We start from the raw sequence: 25,139 nt of genomic DNA, 5'->3' as shown, positions 1-25,139 counted from the left end.
CGTAAGACTGGTTTTGTTTGCTGAAGTTCACCATCTTCCTTACCTCAGTATTTTGTTTTCTATTCTCTAGAACCATACTCTCTCTGAGATTACGAGTTTGTTTCAGAAAGATTAATATGTAATTTAATTCACTTTATGTAATGAACCTAATTGATCAAACCATGTAGATAATTCCTTCTTTATAATGACAGAATTTATAAAGACGTGCAGTTGTTTGTGAAGTTTTTTTAGCAGAAACCTATTAATTGATATGAACAATGATTTTCTCTGAAAAATGAATAGTAATTTAAAATGTACCTTTAAACACTGCTATTTTATTAACTTGTTCAGTTAAAGTTACATTAATCTTTAACCATAGTTAATTTTCATATATTATTTTTGATTGATATATTTTTATGCAAAAATTTATTGCAACTAAATGAGAGATTTCAATATTTTTCACATTTTGAACCTATGTCATTATTTCTTATTTGAATAGTTCCAGCATTTCCCCTCACTGAAATCAACATAACTATTAAAGAGTACCAAGCAGGTACGTCAGTCTGTTAAAATAGGGAAATAATTCTTATCATGTATCAGGTTCTTTGGATTTCATTCTCCTCTCATCTACTGATTAGTACTACAAACAATAACTCATATTGTTTCCAGTTAGCTGCCAGTTGCTGAATGGGATTTAGTTACACGGAGCTTAAATTATCAAGATGGCCTTTAGTAGGATATTCCCATCAAATAAAAATGGAGTAAAAAGTTTTACTCCAGGCAATCAGGCTTATAAGTAACAGCACATTAACCTGAAATATCTTTTCATACCACAAATAGATGTATGCAATAACTCTTCCTTTAGTTTTATAATTATCAATGACCTCACTGAGTACCGCAGAACAATCCAGCTCCAGAGGCATTTTTTATTTGCAAAAATGTTTACATAATAGGCCACAAAATACAAAACATTAAAAAAACCCTTAAGCAGTAATTAGCCACTGCAAAACTGTTCTCTCTTATCCACAGCAAACAGCAGAACACAACAACCCTTCATAAAATAATGTTAAATTTTCTAACCTTAAACACATGCCACTATTTTCTGAAGTTCACCAGGCTGTCAGATTAGAGGATTTCATCGTAGCTTTTACAGAAATGATTTTTAAAAGGAAAAAAAAAAAAACATTTCCAAATCAACGGTACACCTATACTACACTCAGTAGAGGCAGTGTGTGGAAAAAGTGAAGAAGATAGATTAAAAAAAGCGCTTCCAAGGTACAGAACAATATAAAATTAGTTGCTCTCACTAGTAGATAGAATTTGCATTTATTGAGCTAACAGTTACAGCTTAAGACACTATTTTCCTACAGCTGTTTTGTTATTCTCTCTTTGCCTAAAGTCATTAGTCCACAATGTTTGGCAGAGTGGACAAATTTTTGTTCTTTCCTACTCCCTAGAGCTTCTTTTGTAGCTGATAAATCTGCACCAGCCCTTCCTTTTGCCCTTCACATCTGTGGCCAAACTGGACTTCTGCTTCCTTAAGCCCTTCCTTGCACATTAAGACACTCTGATCGTGTTCCTCCTGGGTCACCTGTCCCCGATTCCAGCTCTCTTCCTTTTTCATCAGGAGCTCCTTGTTAACCGCTATCAGATTTGCTTGATTTCCAGCACATTGGGATGGACTGTGCTTGAACTCAAGGCAACAATCCCTCCAGTGATACCCAACTGCTGACTAGAGCAAGCAGCTGGGGAGAACTTCTCAACTGGTTCTGCTGCTCTGCTTGAGGACAGCAGCCTCTGGCAGAAGTGCACTACAGGCAGCAATATCATAACAGCCACAGTAAGGCTGGCTAGATCTCATCTGTCAGAGCCTGAAATGAGTCTAAAACTCAAGCTGGACATAAAAGCAAGCCTATTTTATTTTGCACTGAAATGACTTGGCATGTAAGTAGTTACAATTAGACAAATTAACAGAAATGGAAGCAGTAAAGGAGTCTTAAGCTCTACAGTTATGTTGCAAGTGAGCACTTTGTAAGAACTAATTAATTACATATAATTTACTTACCTAACAACTAAATCAAACTAAGATGAAAAGCAACTTGCGAAAAGAACAAACGCATATGTCAACAATACAAAATGGGAGTTGCATAGAAATATTACATGTAAAACCTCACTGAACAAAAAGCTCTACAGTAGTTAGTACAGCGAAAGGAAACACCTAAAAAAGTACCCAAGATGGAAACACTAAGGTGTGTTTCCACCAATGGTCAACATTTAATTTTTTTCTAAAGCTTTTCCTCTGAACTACTGTTTTCATGTCTGTCAGCAAAGTTCTATTGGTTTGTAAACAGAGGAGTACTTCCGAGTCCATAGAAAAAGAATATAGCCTGAGAACCAGAAGCTGCACTATATTAAAAAATAGGCAGAGTAGAAACCCCAGCAAGGCAGATGAAGTAAATGCTTACTCTGAAAAGATGGATAAACTACTCCATCTTAGATTATCAAGATTTCAGTAGTTTAACAAAAGAGGTACTGCAGTAGTAAAATCACAATTCAACTCCCAGCATAACTGCAAGAATGATAATTTACAGCAAACAGCTATCAGAAGTAACACTGATTAACGCACATGAAGCAAAACATTCTGCTCGGAGGAAAATGAACAGAATTTGTACACACTGCACTGCTGCAATGGTGACTGCCTGGTTCCATCTCCACTACAGGTGATGCTACGTATACTAAAAGGAAGATAGTTCTGCATGCACCAAATCTTCCGTTGCATTTTGTCATGACAAGAGGAAAACTAACAAAATTCAGCTGTGACATTTAAGAACATTAAATGTGTAAGTTAACTGCGTAAGTGATAAATGGATATGAATAAACATAATTGAGACAGATGGGCAAGTTGCCAAATATTAATAAAGATATGACGAATCTAACTTTGAACAGTCGTTTCAACCACTCTAGGGACAAGTATTAATTATTAGATCTTTAAAACATCAAAAACAAATTTTGTATATTCCACCAATTCTAGTCTTCTTAGTTCACTTAAAAGCAATTCTAGTTAGAATGATCTATTAAGACAACACAGTTTTTTTTAAGATAACTGTATTTGTTTTGTTCCCTCTAGATTGCTACCAGCACATTTTTAACTCATATAATCAGTATAAGTGATCAATGCAACATCACAAACTTGTCATTTTCTTTTTCAGTGAAACAGAAATAGAGCCACAAAGGTTAACTTCACAGAAAAGTATTAGTCTGCTGCATTAAAGAACAAAGATAGGAGACAGTTATTTATAGAACACTGTTCACCATTATCCCTTTCAAATTCTACAGAAGGCTAAATATTGATGCATGCCCAAGTCACCTTTTCCCTTCTTTGGTGTTAACAAGTAGGAGTGAGTTTTTGATGCTCTCAATTTGTCAAGATCAGGTGAACTGAATGGTTTTACAGAGTACACTATTCCAACTCCTTCAGGGGCTATAAAACCACATTAAACTCTGCTTGTTATTAATAATTCATTGCACCTTCTGTAGTTCACTACAGGGGCATCACTCTTAGGGTATCATTCTTATTGAAATAACTTCACAGGGAAGGCAGATAAACAGTGTTACCATCACAATGAGAATAAGCCTACCATGAACCCTAGAAAACTGAAAGCTCTACAGAACTTTTTTTTTTTTAATGCGATTCCCAGACTAAATTCAGCATTCTACACCCCTTCCTAAAAACCTGATATTAACAATTTGATGCATCAGTAAAATAAAAAATTACTTCTATCTACTAAGATTTGGCATTCTCTGCAAATTTGAACTGTCAAATTTCTACACGTTCAGCTATACTGCAAATGTATTCATGCTTTCATTATTCTGACAGATCTCTTTACAATAGTATTTTACTTCAATTATGTCAAAGTATATAGTATAGTATATAGTATAAGTTTACTTCAATTATAAGCAAAGTATATCTCGTGAAACATAACTATGACACAAAATACTATGATTTGGAATTGCAACATTTTTTAATGTAGTTAAAAAATACCTATGACTAGATCAGTTAATATCATCATTTACTACACATAAATAAAGAACAAGTGACTTTTTTTTTCATGGTTACTGACTAGATGGCTCATACAGAATTGTCACGTATTTTTCACATATTTGACTACAATGCATATAACAGTAAATAGAAGGAAAGAAAAAAGTGAGAAAGAACTATGTTCTGCATAAGCACATTTAAGATGGGACTGGAGACAAATGATGTTTAATTTACCCAAAGGAGCAAATTTTGCTTTGATGTATCAGGACAATACCATGGCGGGGGTGGGGAGGAAGTTGTGGAGGAAGTTGTGGAGGGACAAGAGAATGAAAAAAAAAAAAAAGAAAAAAAAAATCAAGTAAACCACCAGATTTATATTTACAGAATTAAAGGAAAGCAAGTCCATTTCAAAATAATAGTCTGCTGAGTACAGTAAGTTATGCAAGAATTTACAGAAAAGTACTATCAAATGTTTTGTCTTCCAGCCCTAAATAGTATTTTCTTAAAAAGAATCTGCTAGTCTGTTAACTTTATATTTAACTTCTGCAAGCAATAATGTTACTTAATGTGTGCTTTATGTCACCTTTAACACAGGTGTTAAGGAGGAAACGAAGACAGATATGCTTGAATTCAACTGGCTTGGACAAAAATTAATCTCAAGCATGAAAGGAATGGTTTGTGTACGTTCAGCTTTATTACAACCCACATCTGTGTTTGCTTTTATTTACACAGAGGTGGTAGAAATTGTTTAATACAAATATTCTTCATTGGTATTTAATTTGCTGTTGTTTTGAAGTAACTCCAAATGGACAATACAATCCTATCTTGTCCACACCCACAGATAGGAACTGGGGGAAAAAAAAGAAAAAAGTATGTCCTGCTTGAAGGACCGAGGAGGAGACAAATCTGTATCACTTGTCAATCATCAAACATGTAAAACGAACATTTGGATAATTTAATTCTCCAAGGAAGGATAAAAAGAAGAAAAGCCTTAAGTTAAAGAAAAAAGAAGTAGATAACCAATTACTTAAAATACTGAAGTACACATTAAAGAAGCTTTTATTTAGAAATTTTTAACTGAGACAGTTTGAGGAACAGACAAAAATCCCATGAAAATATCATTAATATTGTACCTCCATCCAGTACAAGAGATTGTAGTTTCTGAGCAATCTGAGTTCCACTAATCTTTTTAACAAAAAATATTTAGAAAAAAACTTGGACTTTGTCAATAGCAAAATATAGAACACCAAATGATACTAAATTCAAAGGAAAAACAGAGACCTGCCTGCTATCCAAAAAAGTCACAGATTAATATCCTCATATGAGGCTACTTTCATACAAAATTAAAATCCTAAGCTGCCATGAAAGGACGGCAGCTTAATCATTTAAATAAAGATCTAGTAGATAAAGACCACTAAGCACTCAAAGTGGTCAACATTGCTAATTTTATGTCAAATGTCAGATCCTGGTAAACCTCCACATGGAACTCATCCAGACCATCACCACCTTATTTAGGTGAGACAAAAGAACAGTCACAATGGCAGCCTGTAGAACAGTGCTGGAAGTAGGAAAAAGCAGGAAGAGGAACGTTTACTTCTTATTTCTGTAAAAAACGTCTCTATCAAAGCAGTATGAATGGTTTTGAGGGAAGGGAATCCAGGAAAGCACCAGAAAGGAAAACACGTCACCTCCAGATAAGGGTAGAACTCTCCTTCCCAAATCCGAAGAATTTCACCATACAGAACCATGAATAGGGAAACTGCATTTTCAGTAGCTGTACCTAAAATAATAAAATTCTTCCCTCCTACTTTTCACCTCCAGCAAGCAGTTTCAACTCATCTCCACATCTAGGTTTAAATAAACTTTGTTCTGATGAACTGGCTCACCTTTCCTCACTGTAATTTTCAAGATACCTAGGTCTGAATTTGTGGAGAATTAGGTACGAGATTGAAAAATCTCCAGTTAAGAAATAAGTTATTAGTGAATGGTTTGCTGTAAATTTTACCTAATTTCCAGCACTGGTGAATGCTAGAAGGGCAAAGACTTTGAGGTACATGAGACTAAGGAGTTTTATTACTATGCTTTGGACATACAAGGAGAAAGGAGACTGTCTTCATCGTTCTTATCAGCACTAGGTGAATACATTATCCACATACTTGCAAAGGCAAAATTTAACAAACCATTTCTGATTATGTTGGAAAAAAACAAGAAGAGCCAGTCTTTTAGGTATAGAGATGCAGCGAGTAGATACCCATAATTTCATTTTGATAAAATGAACAAAGAAAACAAACATTTCTTGATTTTGTATTTGAACCCCCACCCCCTCCATTTGCACAAATGGCAAAATCAATAGAGATTCCACCTGTGTACACAGCCCTTTGTCCTCAAAGGACTGCCTAATCATATTCATGTCTAGAAATGAAGTAAGATTTCAAAACCTGTATTCACATAAAATCAACTATTTGAATTTTGTGTGTTGTGATTGCATCTTAAATTGGTTTACAGCAGGCAGTCTTCTTTCTCTTAGCTCAGGAAACTGATTAGATGATCAGTTCTAAAATAACGTATTTAAAAAGAAATGAGAGTTAACACCACATACTTATTTCATATAGTAGCACACAAAGATTTCTCAGCTCCTAAATGGAATTATAGCAATTGTTCCTCTGTTACCCACAAGAATTCCTTACATTTTCCAGTATTACTAATATTGAAATGCTAATTTCTTAATATTGATAAAACAGGAATGGTAAACATTTTTCAAATGCCGTTGGTGTTCGATTAAAGTACAAAAGAAATCAACAAAACGCTCTACAAAAGTAGAGTGCTCTACGAGAAATATTTCAAGCCTGTACTGAATCTAAGTTATATCACATGCAAGAGTCACATAGTGCTGTTTGAAGCTTAGCTGACATTTGTAATGTGAAGCACTACATATGTGAGAAGAAAGGAATCAAATTACAATTTAATTCTAATGGAAACTGTTAAAAGTACTGTAAAAGAAACTTTTCAGCTTCATCTGCTATTTTATTGTGTACAATGAGGGCAATCAGCACGATGAGTAGAATATGGAAAAAAAAATTTAAAAATTCAAAACATTAGTTATTAGCCTTCTTTAAAATTTACAGAGTCTAATTCACAAAACAGCTTGCTATGTTATCTGGTTAAAAAGGTTAACCATGTTAACACACAGCAGCTGTTCACTGATATGATACACTGTTTGATTAACTATAAGATATTTAATACAATATTAAGTACCTGATACTTATTTTTAAATGCTTATTCTTAAAAAATAATTTAATCCAGAGATTAATTCAGAGATGCACTTTTATAACATTCAGGAAGACCGGCACGCAAAACACACACATATTGACCCACATTAAGTACATGTAACTCTCAGTAATTCTCAAATATGAATGGGAGAAGAAAGTTACAGATTGAAGCATCAGTCCTTCAAATTCAAACTGCACATGTAAACTCTCAGGGCAATGCAGGGATCAGCTGCGTGACCCCACCTGTGTTCTAGTACAGGTTACTCATGTCCTGTATTTGTCCATGGAACAACTAAGGCGTGAGAAATGGCTTCTGAAGTGCCTTTGCTAAGCTTCAGATGTTTAGCAGAACTGATGTGGCCAAAGCCCCATGCTACGCTTAAAAATACTGAGTTTTAATGTTCTTTCAGAGTAGCATTCAGTACTTTTATAAGCTCCAATGCATTTTCATTTTACCTGGATGGGGAAAAAAAAAAAAAAACAATAGAGAACAGCAGGAAAGCAGCTATTCTAAGAAAGGAAGGCATAAAATGTAAACATAATAAAATAAAGAAGCAAATGAAGAAACCCTTCTTTTCCTTTATTAGAAATATGGGAAACAGATTGTGCTCATCTTGCTTAGGGCCAAGATCTGCATTGTGTGGAATTCAGCCAGGCTCTGCCACACAGCACACTCAGTAGTTTTGCTGTGTTAAAGAGTAAACCAGATGGGACATTTGCTTCCGACAAGATAATTCTAATGGAAACTGTTAAAAGTACTGTAAAAGAAACTTTTCAGCTTCATCTGCTATTTTATTGTGTACAATGAGGGCAATCAGCACGATGAGTAGAATATGGAAAAAAAAAATTCAAAACATTAGTTATTAGCCTTCTTTAAAATTTCTCTCTCTCTCAGTTCCACGTGTTTACATAAAGGACACACGAGCCTAAAGCTAGGTATGCTACTAATATGAGTGCAGAGTTAATATCAGTAAAATACTTGCAGATTATGTAAAGTCGATAAGTCAAAATACTCTACTTAAAGGTGAGCCTGTACAGTCATATAGCTCCAAGCATGTCAACAGATTGGTACACCTGGGGCCTGGTGAAACTGTAATAGACAGTCTTTTTGTTCAAATCAACATCTCAAGTTCTTAAGAGAGTCCTACAGTTTCCAGATGAGCTTTGAAATCTTAAAGAAAAAATGAGATTAGGTGTAGCTCCTGCTCTTGATGTACTCTTGTAAACCTAAGAATTATGTCCTGACTGTGCTAGAGCAAAATGAGTAGTTCTGTTTTTTTGACGTAGTTTGTTTTGGTTTTAAATCAAAAACTGTTCCTGGCAACAAACAGCTTTGGCTGAAACAAATTTATCCCATGTATTTCAGACACATACTGAGCCTAACGCTTCTAAGAAAGTGGGTCAGTTAGCATAATGAGACAGGCTCATGCTTCAGTCAAAGCAACATTGCTAGACTAGGCAGTTTGGCAAGTAGAGGTAAGTACAACTAAAAGTTTGCTCTTGCAGTGGGCAATATTTATACATTTTAATCTTGCTCTCTCAGCCTAAAAACTGCTCTAAGCTCACTTTTGTTCACGAGGAACTGGCTTACACCAGACTTAGATGTTCTTTATAAACATTCTTTGACTTTGTCCTGTCATGTTTCTTCAATCAGCTGCAGAGCAGACCATAATGAAATTGATATGATTGGATAAAGAAAATCAATTTTTTTCAACATGTAGTTTCAGTAATCTGATTACTGAAGCTTTTAGTAATAGTGTAATTACTTTGAAGTTTTGAACATATGTTTCCACTGAGAGTATTCCACTGAGGACACTGTATTAGAAAAGGGAAGAAACGCAAACAAATGTACCAAAAATACTACAGCTCATAAAAAAAACAATTGAAAGGAGAACCATATGTCAGAAACATAATATGATGTCCAATATGAACCACTCTCATTTTCGTCATTCACAATTCCTTTATTTAACAGCAATGAGCAAATTGGAAAATACTTTTTCCATGACTTGAAAGGATATCACCAGAAATTTAAAGATAGGCATATTTTAAAAAGGAAAAACTATACAAAAAATGAATAAGATAGAAAGCAACTGAACACTGTTCTTTGAATTTTGAAGGGAAAATTCAGTGAGAGCTATTGTTTCCACTGATGGAAAAGCTGGCTTAGAGAAACAGCTCATGTGGTAGTCATGAAAAGCCCAGATATTACCATTCCTTGTGATTCATATTCTTTGGAAGTTAACTAAGTATCCTTAGCTCCTCACACTGAAAGTTATTAAATCTGATATATTAGATCTGACACAAGACAGTTCCATTTTCTAGATTTACCAGTAAAAAAAAAAAAAAAAAAATCAATGAACTAAGGAGGCAAACTAACCACTTAACAAAACATTTAGAAACATTAAACAGAAGATGCCGAAAACAGCACATATAATAGAAGAACACAAAAAAAAAAACACCCAAAGAAACCGAACTACTGGAACGACAGCATCATTAAGAATAGCTTTACACTTACAGAGAAAAACAGGGACAAGTAAGGCCAGCCATATCTTCTTGTTTGTGAAAAAAACAAGGTTTGCTTTTTTCACTAAAGATTTACAGATATAAATTAATTTGTTTCAGCGCTCATCTGTGTCATCACAAGCAAACAGCATTATAACAACCCTATTCTTTTAATGTAATACACCAATAAAACTTAAGAATTTTGTAATAACATAAATAAGACTTCACATAGCAAAGTGAATAATGATGGCTGAGCCTTGTAACAACAGATGTATTATTCATACAATTATTCATACTGCACAAATAACATGGCACAACCAATACCTTCTGATGGCAACTGCTCTCTAAGAAACTGTGCTTTCATTTCCTGCATATTAATATGATAACCTTGCTGTCGTTTAAACTGCCATGGAATGACAAGCTCGTTCCTCAATTAGCAACTTCATTCATTTTTACCAGTTTCTGCACCTCTTAAACAATATTTCAAATCAATGTCTAAACGCTTTTCCTTCATATAATCAAATCAGGATTGCATACGCTCTCAGTCAGAGGGTTTAGGCTTAGAGCTTAGAGGCAAAAGACAAACTGACCATAAGTGACATTCCGAAATCATGGAACACAAAAAAGCAAGATTTGTGCTAGATTTTTTTCCTGGGTCAAACATTAACAGTGCTAGTATAGGCATGAAAACGCTTATTGAGAAAAGTGATGCAACATAAAAAGTTACTGCTCAGAGATGGTTGAGAATAATCAGGCAGGCTTCACTCTGCTTCCAAAAGTACAAAACAGCATTCTAATTTTTTTCCATCATGTCCAATATCAGGAATAAAACAGACAAGAGGGTTCTGGGAGACTTTTCAGTTGTTGTGTAGCATCATCCACCTTTCCACTCCTTTGTACTGATCAAAATAAATACAAAGGAGCTAGGTGAGCCTTACGCAGAAAAGTTGTTAAAGATTTTAAAGATAATACTTTATCATATTAAAATTTATCTACTTAGGAGGTAAGTCCTCAGAAATACAAACACTTGTGAGATGCAACACTGAAGAACAGAAGATAGAACACATTATTAAATAATTGACAATCATATAACTAAAGCCTGTCTTGTAATAATCTGCAAAGACCAAACTTGAGAGTGGAACTCTTGGAATTCTGAGTATATAGCTGTATATTTCCAACATTTCCATTTTTACTTCTTTTAATGGAAAACTTCATATATCACTGGTTATATTTTGTATTAGCTGTTGATTTTCACTACAATACTTATGTAAGGTGTATCACATACACAAAAAAAACCCAATAAATAATCAAACTGATTGAAGAGAATGAAATATATCTCTTTTGCCTATTTGACAAAATAATAACAGAGTTTGCACTAATGGCTGTACTTTCCCTTGGGCTTCTACTAAATATAAGAACTTGTAAAACCTGCACCATTGCTAGTATTGTTTTTTGCTTCTGTTGCCTGATCACTTACACAACTGACAGTCCCGTGATACAGAGCATCCTAGTACGATAAATTTACTTCAGTAAATAGGGATATAAATAGGGATACAGGTGTTTCAAATTGGGAAAGTTATTCCAGTTCTTGAAATGCTATCAAAACTGAATCCGCTAAGAGCTTTGGATTACAATGCATCTAAAACAAATACATTACTTTGGCAGATTGTCTTAAGCATAAGCATTTGTTGTTACTCATTACAAAATACTACATTATTTCCATATTTTGCTACAGTGGGCCTTTTTTCTAATTATTTGTGGTTAGAAATGGAACTTGGAACTCTTAGTTCTCTTATCTAGGATAGGTTGGGCCAAATATTTTGGCAATAGATACTGTATGTAACTTGGTATGCAAGAATTTCTCCTTCCTGCTCCAGATGTTGTTTTCAGTTTGTCATGGTCACTTTGACAAATTGGTAAGAGAGGGATTTAAATATAATCCTGTTTTACGTTGTCTTGTGTGCAAAGGACTGCAAAATCCTTGTTCAGCTCTGAATATGTTCCTGACAATACTAGAAGCTGAGAATACTTCACAATAACTGAGGGTGAAGATACGAAAGAAGAACTACATAGCAAAAATGGAACAAAACAATTTTAGCAGGGTGCTTTTTGATCTATCTCCTGCACATCCCACTTATCTTGAGCTGACTTTGGTTTTCACTGGGCACTTCTGTGAGAACGAAATCCAGCAACAATGGACAGGGTTTTTTGGCACAATAATAAGTTTGATTAGTTCAAGGGTCAAATTACTAATATGTCAGTAAGAGGAGTGAGGCAGGATGCACAGATAGCAGTGGAGCCTCTGAGGGAAGAGCAAGGAAAAAAGAAACGGGAACAATTTCTTTCAATCACCAATTTGACTAGATCAGAAGTCCCACAACTCTACTACAACAAACATTTAGCACAACACAGAAGCAGATCTTAAATTAACACACATACATATCTACCCACTCATAATTCCATTTTCACATATATTACTAGTAACTAGATAATGCAGAGAAGGGTAGAGATCCTGGTCAGAGGAAACAACTAGAAGATAACATGATATTCTGTCTTTATGGACTTAGCTAAAAGACTCAGAAAACTGCATCAGGACATCCATAGCCACTGCTTTATTAGTCTTAATGTGTAATATTTTAATGTGTAAGATATTACATTACTGTTATTTCTTTTGTGGGCACTTAAAAAACAGAACATCTTCGGGAAGTCTTTGTCTAGTTCTTGTCAATCCACACAGAATTTCTTCTATCATCTTCAAAAATAACGCTAGTGTATTTTCCTACTGACTAATGTCATGTTATTCAAAGCTTACTTAAAGCGGCCCCCAGGCTTGATAAAATCCTCATATTTAAGTGACAATTTATCTTTTCAAGCAAATAAATAGTAAAGAAAATTGAACATAAGACCTACTGTTAGTCTACCACTTACATTTTCTCTCCATAAGAAATGACTACTCTTCAGCAGTTAAGAAAATTATTAGGAAACCTAGAATTAGTCAATGAATGACTAATAATTTAAGTCAACTAAAACGCCATTTCATATGTAACATCTTAATCATGAAGCATGTTATCAGTTCAATTAGTTCCTGGCTTAGAAAAACAGAGTCTTTGTTTCTAAAAGTATACTTAAATACAACATTCTCACTATTTCATCATGACTACATTATTACTTAACATTATTTTCTCTTATTTTAGTGGTAGGAAAAAATTATCTTAAAATTATTTTCAACAACCATTCCAAGATAACAATAACTTGCATGCAAGCTAGCTGCAAACTCACTGTGGAATAAATTTCTAAAATACTTAAGGCCGTATTGATATTCTTTGTGTGTCCTGACAAAACCTCTCCAACATTTTGACACAGCACTGTCTATAATGGTACACAGCAAATTACAATATATTATTTTTTTAAATTAGAATTTTCCTCCAAAAAAAAAAAAAAAACCAATGCCCATAGTTGTTTCATATTTCTGTGGAGGAGATTTTAACTCATGCTGTCCTGCAAAACTTCTTCCTGGATTAGCCTTTAATGGGATTACATAGGAAACAATTTTAAAGTGACAGTATCAGCCACATTTGGACACACATGGTGGTTAAAAGGTAGGTGTTTTTTTCTAAGTTGTGCAGTTCTCTTTAATCACACACTTGAAGAACAAAAGAATATTCACGACATAACAGGGAAAGCTCTAGAAATCAGCATGGTTAGTTCTGTCTAGGGTACCCAACAGCTGCAAAGCAGCCCTTCGGTAAAGTTGTTCTCAACCACTGCTCCATGTTGAAACAGCAGCACTGCTGATCAGTAAAAAAAAGTCTATAAGAAATCACCAACAGACTCTATCCCAACATCAGCCATTAATCATGAAAATGTGCTCTCAAGGCATTAGCCAGCCTGGCACTACAGAAATGAGAGGAAAAGCAGTGGTGGCAACTCCAGCTTGCATTCATCAGGCCTCTAGGCTGATCACTTTTTTCCTCATTGGACACGATTTACTATTAAACCCCTGTTTTCTGAATTTTAAAGCAGTGCAGCTAATAACACTTTGAATTCTCACCAATACATAGGTATTTCCACTGTGCTTCCACTGAAGTATGAGAAGCCACTAAGCAAATGTGTACACGGAAAAAAAAAAAAAATCCGTGGGGAGGAAAACAAAAAAGATGCTAATTTTGAAATAGGACATGAAGTCACATGAGCTTAAGGTAAATGCTAGTACAAAAGCTGCCCAGAGAAATGGTTTCATTATAGCAAGCTCCCTTAAGAACTGACAGGAGACAACAAAGCACAACACCTCTCAAGTAGCAGATATTCTGCTCATGTGACTTGAACCACTATTGCAAATATAGAAGGAAAACATAAAACATAAATACATATGCTTATTTTGAAGGCCTCTCGCAAGGAATAATCTCTTACTGAAAATAAGCACATTTTTATTATATTGTTATATATTTGTTTTACAAGTAAAATGTTAGCATTTAAAAACGTATCTGTAAGCAAATCTTTCTGTGGAAACCTCGGGAAGAGTATGCAATGCCAAGCAGGAGGAGAAGTCATATGGAGACTGTTAAGAGTCAGTGACGTAAGTCAATGGTTTAGCCCCTTCTGGAATGATACAAGCTATAGAATTAAAAACCTTCCTCAGCAAAAAACCTTGAAAAACTTCATAGGGGAAAGAAAAAAAAAAAAGAGAGAGACTTAGAGTAGAAGGAATTTAAATGCTCACCTGTTTCACCAGGGAATGAAAAAAAAAAAAAAAAACCTGAATATGAGAAAAATATGATAGAATATTTAGAATAGCAATACTAAGATGGTGATCAGGTTTGTTCTCCATATGCCATGGCACAACTGCAAAGTGATATTAAATGAAAGCAAGAGATAGGAAATTAAAAATTAATTAAAGGAATTAATTGGCATGCATTGCACAACTGTCCTGTCTTGCTCACAGTGGACATGTGCACATCAAGCATTTCCAGAGAAACGAGAATAACACATTTTTGGAAAATACATTATACACCTCATAATATAATTCTTTAAGCATTCAGATTAAAAAGTGTTGGCACAGATTACAACGTTTTCCTCTTTCCTTCCTAGTCCCATTTTTGCCATAGTACTCCTAACTACTATGTGCTTTGAGGAAACTTTTCAGAGGGCAGAGCGTTGGACTAGATCACTACAAGAGATACTGTGAAAGCAACTCTTGTATTTACAGAGTTTTTAGGGGGCGTCTGAACATTTGTGCGTGTTTTGTTTTTACTTTCTTCATTAAAACAAAAGGTTGCTGCTTAAATCACTTAAGGCAGCAACTCACATAAGGCAGTGTTTATAAAGTTGCAGCTAACTGGGGAGTATAGTTCACAATCAATATTCAGAAACATTTGTCTGCCACAAAGCAACAATTCCTCAGTCACGTAAAGAGTGTCTGTATACACAGTGAGCAAATAATAACATTTTGCTGCGAAGGCTAAAGGTGCGAACTTCATAACCATAAGGGTATTACCTCAAAGTTCTCAAAAGCAAACACTGCAGTTCTGTAAACACACATTTTATACACTATAGCAAGGCAACAAATCAGCGGAGGAGATAACATTAAAATTGATATGGTGGACTACGTGATCTCCTGTGCTTTCCTTAAGCAAAGCATGTTGCCATGTCATTCTTTTCTTTTTATACAGTCTCTTTTATACTAGGGGGAAAGAAAAGTCCAACCCAAGTAAGGTTATAGGAACTGCAGGGACCACCTACATAAATATGTACCGAGACTGAAAATACCACATAAACGTCTTAACTTTCTTCCAAGCGTTTGCAAAATCAATGGAAAATAAGACCCCAAGAACAAATATTGCTATGAAAATAACACGCCTAGTCAAAAGATCTGAAAGAATCTTTGCAGAGACACTTTAGTGATGTTTGACTTTTCAGTACGAGTGTTTTTTGAACACAGACAGCATGCATTTCCAACAGATCGCGCACGAAGCTGACAACAGCCACAACGAACAGCGAGGCTAAGGCAGGGCGCCTGAGGAAGCGGCCTGCAGGAACGCAGCGCGCGGGCGGACTCGGCAGTTCCGCGGCAGGGCGCAGCTCAGGCAGAAGCGCGCTGCTTCGCGCGAGGTGCAGCAGCAGCAGCAGCAGGCGGCTGCGGAGCCCCTCAAGGACCGAACGGCCAAGCTCCCAACTTGCATGAGGACTAACTCGCTTCTTTCTCATATCACTGCCGGCAAGCACCATGTCAGGCCAGCCAGGTTCGTGAATCCCACAAGGTTTGCCCAGCAGTATTTACGTGGATATAGTGGAGAGGAATAACAATTAATTAAAATCGACTCTGGTAGCAAGCCCTGAACGCGCTGTCACTGAGTTCCCCTCAGCAGAGAGGCAGACGAAGGCAGGGCAGAGCAGGGCAGAACAGAGAAGAGCAGCGCTGGCTGCCCACACCGTGACCCCGTGCCCTACGCGCTATAACCGCTGTGACCGCTCCCGCACCGCTAACAGCGGGCACCCACCCACCGAGGCGGATGCGACCGCGAAGAGCCAGCCCACGTCTCCCCCGTGGAGCCGGCACCTGCCGCAGAGGCAGCGATGCGGGCAGGAAAGGGCGGATCAGCATCCGGGCTCTCGGCAGGGGCGCGCTCACTCACCTATCATGGCGGCCGGGAGAGGAGGAGAGAAATGGAGAGAGGAGGAGGAGGAGGAGGGGGCGCGGGCGCGCGCACGCTCCCGCTCCAGGCACTGGAACGCTCCGGCCGCGAGCACCCGTCCGACGCGAGCGGTGGGAGGAGGAAGTACAGCCGGCGGCGAACTGCGCGTGCGCCGCGGGGCTCCCTGGGTAACGTAGTTCTCGCGTTCTCCCATCGCCTCACGTCTTTCCCCAGCTGGACGCACGCACACACACACGCGCGCGCGTTTTTAACTGATTTCTGATAACTGCTGCCGCGTGGCGCGGCGTCCCGCCGGTTTCTCGTGCACCCGCTCGTGGGTCGCGTGCCGTTCTTCTTGCCGCCGTTGGGGCTCCTCCGGCGCTCCCCCGCCCGGCAGCGCGGCGGTTGTTGACGCGTTGCCTAGCGACGGGCGTGCGGCCCGGCCGTCGGTGCAGGGGTGAGGGGGAACGACCGGGGCGAGCGGCGGAGAAGTGGAGGCTGCGAGGAGAGCAGGACGAGCCGGGAGCCGGGGGGGGGGGAGGACGGCGGCTCGATGGAGCGGGAGGAGGACGAGCGCGGCGGTGCCGCTTTCTGAGGGGTGCGCGGGAGGGCTCGGTGCTCAGGTAGCTGACGGGCTGCCCGTTGTTGTTTGCTTGTGCTTTTGCAGTCCGCGTGCCGATTCTCGCCCGCTGCGGGGAGATGGTAGTGGAGGAAGCGGGCTGCGGCCCCGCCAAGCCCGCGGGGAACAGGCGTCCCCAGAAGCAGGAGCCGTTGGGACACGTGAAGAAAAGCAAGCAGCAGGTCTCGGACGGCTTCACTGTGAAAGCCATGATGAAAAACACAGTGGTACGTTTGCGGCTAGTGTAGTGGTGTTAAGTAGCGTCCTCAAACGTGTCCTCCGAGCGGGGAGTGAAGCCTGCCAGGCAGGGAAGTGGGTGCTGAAACTGCATCTGGAGTTTGCTGGTTGCTACAGCTGCTCACAGGCTTCACGGAACTGTTATCATCAGGTAACAGCCTGTGCTTGTGGAAATCGAGGTGCCTTTCTTTCTGGAAGTTCTTGCATTGCACTGTACGGGCAGTGCGCACTGTGTTAGCTATCAGCCTATAGAACTGTGTGCAAGGCTTCCTGCCTCGCACTCTGAAAAATGCTGCCAAACAATGCTGTAGCACTTTACACGTAAGTGCTTGCGTGCCATGTCGCAGCGTGGTGAAAGTTTGATGTGCATGTCACAAAGGGTGGCAAAGATCTGGAAAATACATTAATTTTTAAACTAAACTCAGAAAACAGTAAAAACTTTCCATACAGAATTAGGAGAATGCTATACCGTAAAGCAACCAATTCTCCATCTGATATTTCAAAGGCTAAGAGGAGTAGATCCAGCAGACTTCATTTTCATTAATAACTCACTTTCTAATGAACTTAGAGGTACATGAGTGAAAATAATGGGATCAAGGCCTTTCAAATTGCTTCATATTATTTGTCTACTTTTATCCTACTTAAGGAACAAATATAAAAGCTTCAACTAGTGCAGAATGCAAATGGTCTCCATGTAAGTGAAGGAATTGATATGAAAGTCCTGAGTAGGATTTGGATTTCTCTTTATTTAGACTCAATTCAAGGTTTTAACTAAGTATTGTTTTTTGTTTTTTTAAGTTATTATCATTATTATAAATATTCTGATTTCAGCTGTGAAATATATCATTTCCCTTCTTTTGCTATAGCATTCTCCTTGTCGAGGTCTACAGATGTTATCTTTACCCGTAAGAACACCCTCTTAAAAAAAAAATTATAAAAAAAATCAATCTTTTAACAAAATTTAAATGGAACAGAAGTTCTATACATAAACAACTTTCTTCATATTGGTAAAATCAAGACATGTTTCACCTCAGTGGGAAGAATGCAAGGCTAAAACAATCCAAGGAGTGTTTTATAGATTGTTTAGTTTGTTTGGTTTTAATTCTATAGATGCGGAATAGACATTGAACTTAGGGATTGTTTTTTAAAGACATTTCCTCTTCTCGGTACAAAATACAAGTCATTAATATTTACATGTGTTTGTTTATATCCTGATATGCAAGAGATACTTAATTTAGTCTAGAAGAATCAGTGGTTTCAGTGGGTTTTGAGAAATATATGTATTTTGTTTTTAAAAAGAGAGCCTTGACTTCGAGCATAACTAGCTATTAGTTTAATCAGAATTCAAGTTTTCTTTTAAAACTGTATAGAATTTTAACTTTTACTGTCTCCAGTTCTAACTTTCTAAACATTATCAGAATATTAAATCGTGTTGCTATCACTGAGCAACAGCAAACAGGCAAACCTACTGCCTTTGGAGCCACTCTTTGGATCACGTTTCATGTTGTTTGAATGGGCCTCTGGAGGTCATCTATTACAGATTCCCTTTGGAACTGGGCCTGTCACTAGCACATGGGTTCCCCTCTCTAAGCTGTGGAGATCTCCAGCAGCAGTGGTTCTCTGGTTTATCTGGGAAACTGTCTTGTTGCTGCCCTGTCTGTCTGCCGCTGTGGTACTCTGTTAGAGACAGGGTCAACTGAGTTTTGACCCATTCCACAAGTTCTTTTCCTTGACTCCCAAACTCCCTAGGAAGCAATGAAACTGCTAGAGGTCCTGAAGGATTCACCGTGCCAAGGCTTTTTTTTTTCCAAAAGTTCTGAGTGAGGACAGGCAGACAGGAATTATTTCCCTGGGGTCAATGTGCAAAATGTCAGAGTAGAGTAAGGATTATCTCACTGCCACTCAGTCTCTGTAGAAATGAGAGTTTCTTTTCTCTTTTCCAACAACAGAGCTTCAGATTTATTAAGTACTCACTTGTCAGAGGTTGACATCATAGATGAAGTTGTCATGGAAGGCTTAGGAGTTGATTGGTGGGTTAAAAGCACAGCAAGCTAATATAGTTAAAGCATGGCAATTCTTTTTAACAGCATGACAGGGCACAGTGTGTTCAGTGACTTGTTCAGCATCTCCAGGTCATACTCTGAGGTACAGATTAATAACCTTTGGTGCAAACATGCAGTGAAAAGGGCGTAGGTGAATGAATTACCCTTGTGCACATATGACTCTAAATATAGTAGTAAAGGTTCCAGAATTCTTTGAAGTTTCTTGTGCAAGGAGTGCCTTCCTAAGCCATTTTTTCATGGACGTTGTTGGACAAAGTTTTTTTCTGAGATCTGTTTTCATAGCCAGTAATAAGTACAGAAATGTAGGCCTCTAGTGACTTCCGTGGAATATTCAGGGCTTTTCTAAGCTCTGGCACATTATGTCTTAAATTTACTAATTGAAATACATTACATAATAAATATTCGCCAAGAAAATTGTTTCAGAATTGAAAAATGTGTGGTATGTTATTTCCTTCTAAATTTAGAAATTTGTATAGTGGTTATGATTAGGAGGAGCAAAATCCAATAAAGGCCTTCTGTACTAACAAGCTACATACTATGACATTTACATTTTAATTGTTTTGTCCTCCAAGTAGAGTCAAGAATGCCATGTTATGTGCTCACAGTTCACCTGTACTGCATGAGTAGAATTAAGATTATAATTAAAAATGTTTATGCAAGGTAGAAAGTACAATAATATCTCTACATGAATGTGGACAGTGGGAAGATGCATCTATTCACTTCTGATCCTCTCCAGACAGTTGTTTATCTTTCTATTTTCTGTAGCTCTATGTACATAATGGAATAAAGTATTAATGGCCACTTTTCTTCCATAAACTAGTGGTAAAAACACTTGTAGGGAGAGGATTTATTTAGTGTTCATCATTACTTGCTACAATGGATCTGATATTTTTGCAGCAGAATTAGAACTTAAGATATCTCTTCATGAATGCTGAGCCAATAAAGCTATGAAATAATGTTCTTGATTTTGCTGTTTTTAAAGAACCTTGAATTCTTTACACTGAAATGCCAAAGTTTCATCAGAAAAGACAGTTATCCTTTCTCTACAGGTCTTTCTTTAGTGACACTAGTGGCAAGTATGTTGGAGTGTCCATCTGTAGAGTATCAGTTTTAGCTCCTTCGACTAGAATACTGAATTCAAATCTTCTTCCTAGCTGTGTGTATAAATCAGTAGGTTTTATATAGAAAGCATCACTAGTGCATCCACCTGTGTGTTCCATGAAAACAGTCAGTACCTGCTGTTTATAAGGGGCCACATCTATCCTGTATTTAAAGCATAAAGTGAGAATGTTTACTAAATGGACTTAGAAGGGGAGTGATACTAAGAATTGTTTGATTACTGTATTACAAAAAAAGTGCAAAGCATAGCTATTCGACATGGGAGAATGTTTGCTATGTGCAGAAACACAGGACCCATTTCCAAAAATAATGTAGTTGTTTATAAGTAGAAAAAAGGTTATTTAGATTACAATCCTGGATTTTCATTCCTCTGTTTCTCATTTAGGAGTCTGTATTGGAATGAACTGTCAGTCTTTGAAGTTTAAACTCCTTCAAACAATTATCAGAACTGTGTGTAGAGGATCTTCTCATCCTTTGATAATAATTCAGAGCAAGAATTTCTTTTTAACCACAGAGATCATGTGATTTCATTTAAATTCTGAAACTTCTGATTAGATATTTTGTTCATATTCATCCACGCTGTGTAACCAAAACTACTTATTTACGTTATAGCAGTGTCTAATCTGATTTTTAAGTCTATAGAAAAGTGCTATTTGCAGGAAGAAAGTTTTACATTTCTACTACAGTAGTTAATTTATTGAGAAGATAGTAAGTTTTGGAGCAAGTAATGTCAAAGTAAAAGCATATTTTGTTAAATGTGTATTAGACAGTAGTATGTACGTTTCTGGGGAACTGTTCCAGTTCAGCAGTTTTGTACAATCTACTTTAGTGAACTGTAAGTGAATTTAAGCTCTCATTGCTCTGGGCGGCAGTCCTATCTTCTTCCTGTTTCAGGCTGCTTATTGCTACTGTCACATACTGTGCCTACATTTGTACAATAGGGAACTTGTACATTTGTACAAGATCAGAGAACTGATTCTGCTGAACAGTACTCCATCTTGTTTAAGCTGAGTGTAGATGTGTGGTCTTCAGGACCGAGGGAAGCAAAACTCCTTACTACCACAAGGCTCTTCAGTCCTGCCCTCCTCCCTGTCCTGAAAGCATGCTTCTGTCTCTCCTTTTCTGTCTGCACTGGTGTTTCTTACAACTACACAGGAGGCTGGATCGACTCTTAACAGCTGGTAAATTAATATTGCAAGAAGGAGGGGAAACAGGAATATGCTGAATGCATAAGCTGAATGTGTGGGAATGCCCTTATCTGCAACATCTCAGTCTTAATTCACTTTAAACCAGTTATGAAACCAAGTTTTAGCAGAGTTATTTCATAAGCACTTAAAGCAGCATAAACTTGCACTACATTTGAAAGTTGTGATTTTCATCCCTGGACATCTGTTCTTCCTTTATGCAATAAAAACACTTGTGTGGCCACGCAGTGAACTAGGCTGGGGTGTAGTTACACCTAGATTAAAAGCAACAATTTTTTTTCGTAGTGCAAACTTAACTTACAGTGTAAACTAACAAATCCGAGGCTGCTGCAGCCCTGCCTGCTTCTGCTGCATTCCTGCCTCCTTTGTAGCACTGCTTATAGTTATGCAACTGAATTGATGGGGCACTTAAATTGCATTAGATCCCAGCATGAAAGGCTTCAACACAGTGTTTTTATTTCCCTCCAGAAAGGGAAAGTATCCACGTTCCTTTCCAATCCTATGATTGCTTTTGCCATAATGAGGACATTAATATAGCATAGTGACCATGATAGCATAACATAAAAGCAGAATATGTGAAAAACACTTAATGCTTAAGATCATAATATCTTCTAAGAACCTTTACTTTGTATTATGTTTTCCAGCTGTAATTTATGTGACTTAATCATACTGCTCTTGGTATTTAATACTGTAAGACTTGAAAATCAGCCCTTAATTTTTTGCAAATGTGAGGGAAGGTTGATTTTTTTCATATTTACAGTGATAAGATGATAAGATTTGTTTAACATCCTCAAGCATATGAAGAAGTCATACTGTTTCATTTATGAAGATCTGTTACACACTTAAATCTCCAGTAAATCTTGTTTATAATTCAGTCATATGACTTAAAACAGATAATAAACAGATTGAATTTGAATCCATTTCATATTTTTGATTGACATTTCTTAAGTCGCTTCATCTGACTCATAATATTTTACGTATAAAAAGACCTTGTACAGCTTTAAATTTCATAGCTAGAGGAAGTAAATGTAAATTGATTTTAAAACATGATGACAGTGATGTTTCAAGAATCTTCTGCTAATCAGATTTTTATGAACTAATGAATAAAATATTCTAACTGGAGACAGTTACAAAGACAGTTGTCAAATTCTTTCAATTCTGGCACTGAAGTTTAAGTGTTTTAAACTTTGTAACCTAAACTAATATAAACGAGCAAATGTCACATTAAATTCTGGAAAGTATATGACCAAAAAACTCTTGCAATATTACAGTTTTCATACAAGTTAAAATCCTGCAGTGGTTTGAGTATGTGGGTATCTTAGTCTTGTGTTTCACTGAATGAAGTGAGCACTTAGTTTTTAGATGCTTGACTCCCAAGTATCAGAACAAAATTTTAGTAAACAGGCAACAGTTTCAGAATAAGTTTCTAAGCAGTCACCATGCTGAGTCCTGGGCAATTATCTGAAGTCAGTATTTCCCAAATTTATGTAGCTCACTCTGACAGTAACGCCTCCTATTTATTTCCATGGAAACGACAAGAGAGACAAAGAGCACAATAGCACTATTTGATAGAGAAAATTCTCAGCTACAAATCACTGTTTTTCAACATAGTCACCACCATTAGTAATGAATTTTCGCCAGTGATGAACAGCCTGCATGCTGTGCCTGTAAAAATCTGCACCAGTGGAGGTGAGCCACTGATGAGTCACTGTTGCCACTGCTGAAACACCCCACACACAACCTCACTGTGCTCACACCCACTGTTTGGTCTCCGTCAGCATTCAGCAAACATCAGTGAATGTCAGTGGGTACAATTTTTTTCCACGTGGAGGAATTCAGTGACACACTTTGCTTCATCTGCACTTCCACATCAGATGCCATTTTGTCAAACTGCCCCTCTGCTGCTATCTGTCACACGACAACAATGTGTAATGGAATATTGATGGGAAGATTCAGCCTCTCCTGCCATACCACCAACATCCACCTCTGATGTTGTAGGCCAACAGAATGAAATAGGAGGTGCTACTTTTGGAGCATCCCTCATAGCTGGATGTGCCTCTGAGCTAGCCAATGGAAAAATGTAAAAGATGAGTTAGAAAGCATCTATCACGCACCTTTCACACCCAGACTCTAGAAGTTCCCGTAGAAGATATGGATGTACCCTTTCTTTTAGAAAGCTGGTAATCTGATTTTTTTTTTCTTAAAGGTAACATTTATATGAACGAAAAAGTAGTGAGACCAGGTCTTTTTCCATAGAAGTCTACTTTCTTTAAGGAAGTGAAACTCCTAAACAGGATATCTTAATCCTACATTATAAGCAACAATGGTTGAAATGGATGAATTATGGCACCTCCACCTCTTTTCTGAAATTGTTCTGTGGGACAAAAACCTTGCATAGAGGATACCTGAAGGGAACAGAAAACTTGGCCAGACTGCAAGTGAGAAAACTGGAGCTCTCTATTGAGTCACTGTTCACTTTAAAATTTAGAAGTTACTACAGAAGCAGAAGCTGCATCTTCTCTCCAGCTACATTCTCTTTGCAATCATAAAGCAACCTAGGCTTGTTTCTCTTCTCACTCATGGAATCTTAAATTCTTTGTACACTGTTGATGTTTTGCAAAGAGGAATGGCATTGTGAATACAATAGGATATAGGTTTGAAATTGGTAGTTTGAGCCCTAGTGTCTGAATCTTGATTGGGCTTAGGCTAAGATGCTAAGTTGCTAAACTAGGTGCCATTATGTATATCACAGTCAGATATAAAAATCAGGTTTTTAGAACCGTTCTATGCATGTATGTCTCCAACTTCACCTAGCCCAAAGCATCCGTTGTATTTAGATTGTTGTAGAGTCATAAATTATCAGCACTTCAACACAACAACAGGTCTTCAGAATGGATTAAATACCACCTGAATTGTCACTACATATTGCATTTTTATATGATCTTTTGTTGTGAGTGCCAAAAATACCTCTAAGAAAAGTCTGTGTATAAGTTCTGAATTAGACCACTATATTCAGCAGCACCATGCAACGTCATGTCAGAAGAAAATGCTATTCAGAAATGGTATTGAATTGATTGTAAATAAAAAAATGAGTTGTGCAACACAACAACCAGGAGGCCAGGATATGTTGTTTGCGAGGAGAAAGGGTCTGAAATGTACATTTGGGAAGCTGTACTGGTATGAAGCCCCTTGAAGGAAGGGAAGTACTGACAAAAGGACAAGGATGGGATAAGAATGGGACAGGGAAGCCATGGGGAAGGTCAGTGCAGAAGAAATATGAAACAAAGATGGAGTGAGAGGAAGTGCTTGCAATGCATAGGCAGACTGGACTCTGTAAGGCTGCATCAGTGTTCGGGTAGCAGCAACAGATTGTTATCAGCAGAGATGTCTGCTGCAGCTAATTCTTATACGATCTGTTCTGACTATGCAGCACATACTGCTGCCAAGGATGCATCTAATGCTGTGAGGATTTGAG

The 25,139-nt window shown here is 37.5% G+C and overlaps 2 protein-coding genes across 3 annotated transcripts in view; one reads left to right on the top strand and one right to left on the bottom strand.

Annotated features, from left to right (window-relative positions):
• PRKN (parkin RBR E3 ubiquitin protein ligase) overlaps positions 1-16,539 on the bottom strand; it is a 712,245-nt gene extending 695,706 nt beyond the window's left edge. For both annotated transcript variants that reach the window (XM_021391068.1, XM_021391066.1), the window contains exon 1: positions 16,422-16,539. In XM_021391068.1, the coding sequence (XP_021246743.1) occupies positions 16,422-16,428 (7 nt within the window). In that variant the 5' untranslated portion in view covers positions 16,429-16,539. The remainder of the gene's footprint in view (positions 1-16,421) is intronic.
• PACRG (parkin coregulated) overlaps positions 16,348-25,139 on the top strand; it is a 206,884-nt gene continuing 198,092 nt past the window's right edge. Inside the window, exons 1-2 of the mRNA XM_021391069.1 lie at positions 16,348-16,609; positions 17,089-17,267. Coding sequence (XP_021246744.1) covers positions 16,363-16,609; positions 17,089-17,267 — 426 coding nt within the window. The 5' untranslated portion in view covers positions 16,348-16,362. The remainder of the gene's footprint in view (positions 16,610-17,088; positions 17,268-25,139) is intronic.

This window comes from Numida meleagris, chromosome 3, assembly GCF_002078875.1.
Source record: "Numida meleagris isolate 19003 breed g44 Domestic line chromosome 3, NumMel1.0, whole genome shotgun sequence".
Classification (NCBI taxonomy): Eukaryota; Metazoa; Chordata; class Aves; order Galliformes; family Numididae; genus Numida; species Numida meleagris.
The sequence above is the reverse complement of the archived record's forward strand: the minus strand, read 5'-3'. Positions and strand labels throughout refer to the sequence as shown.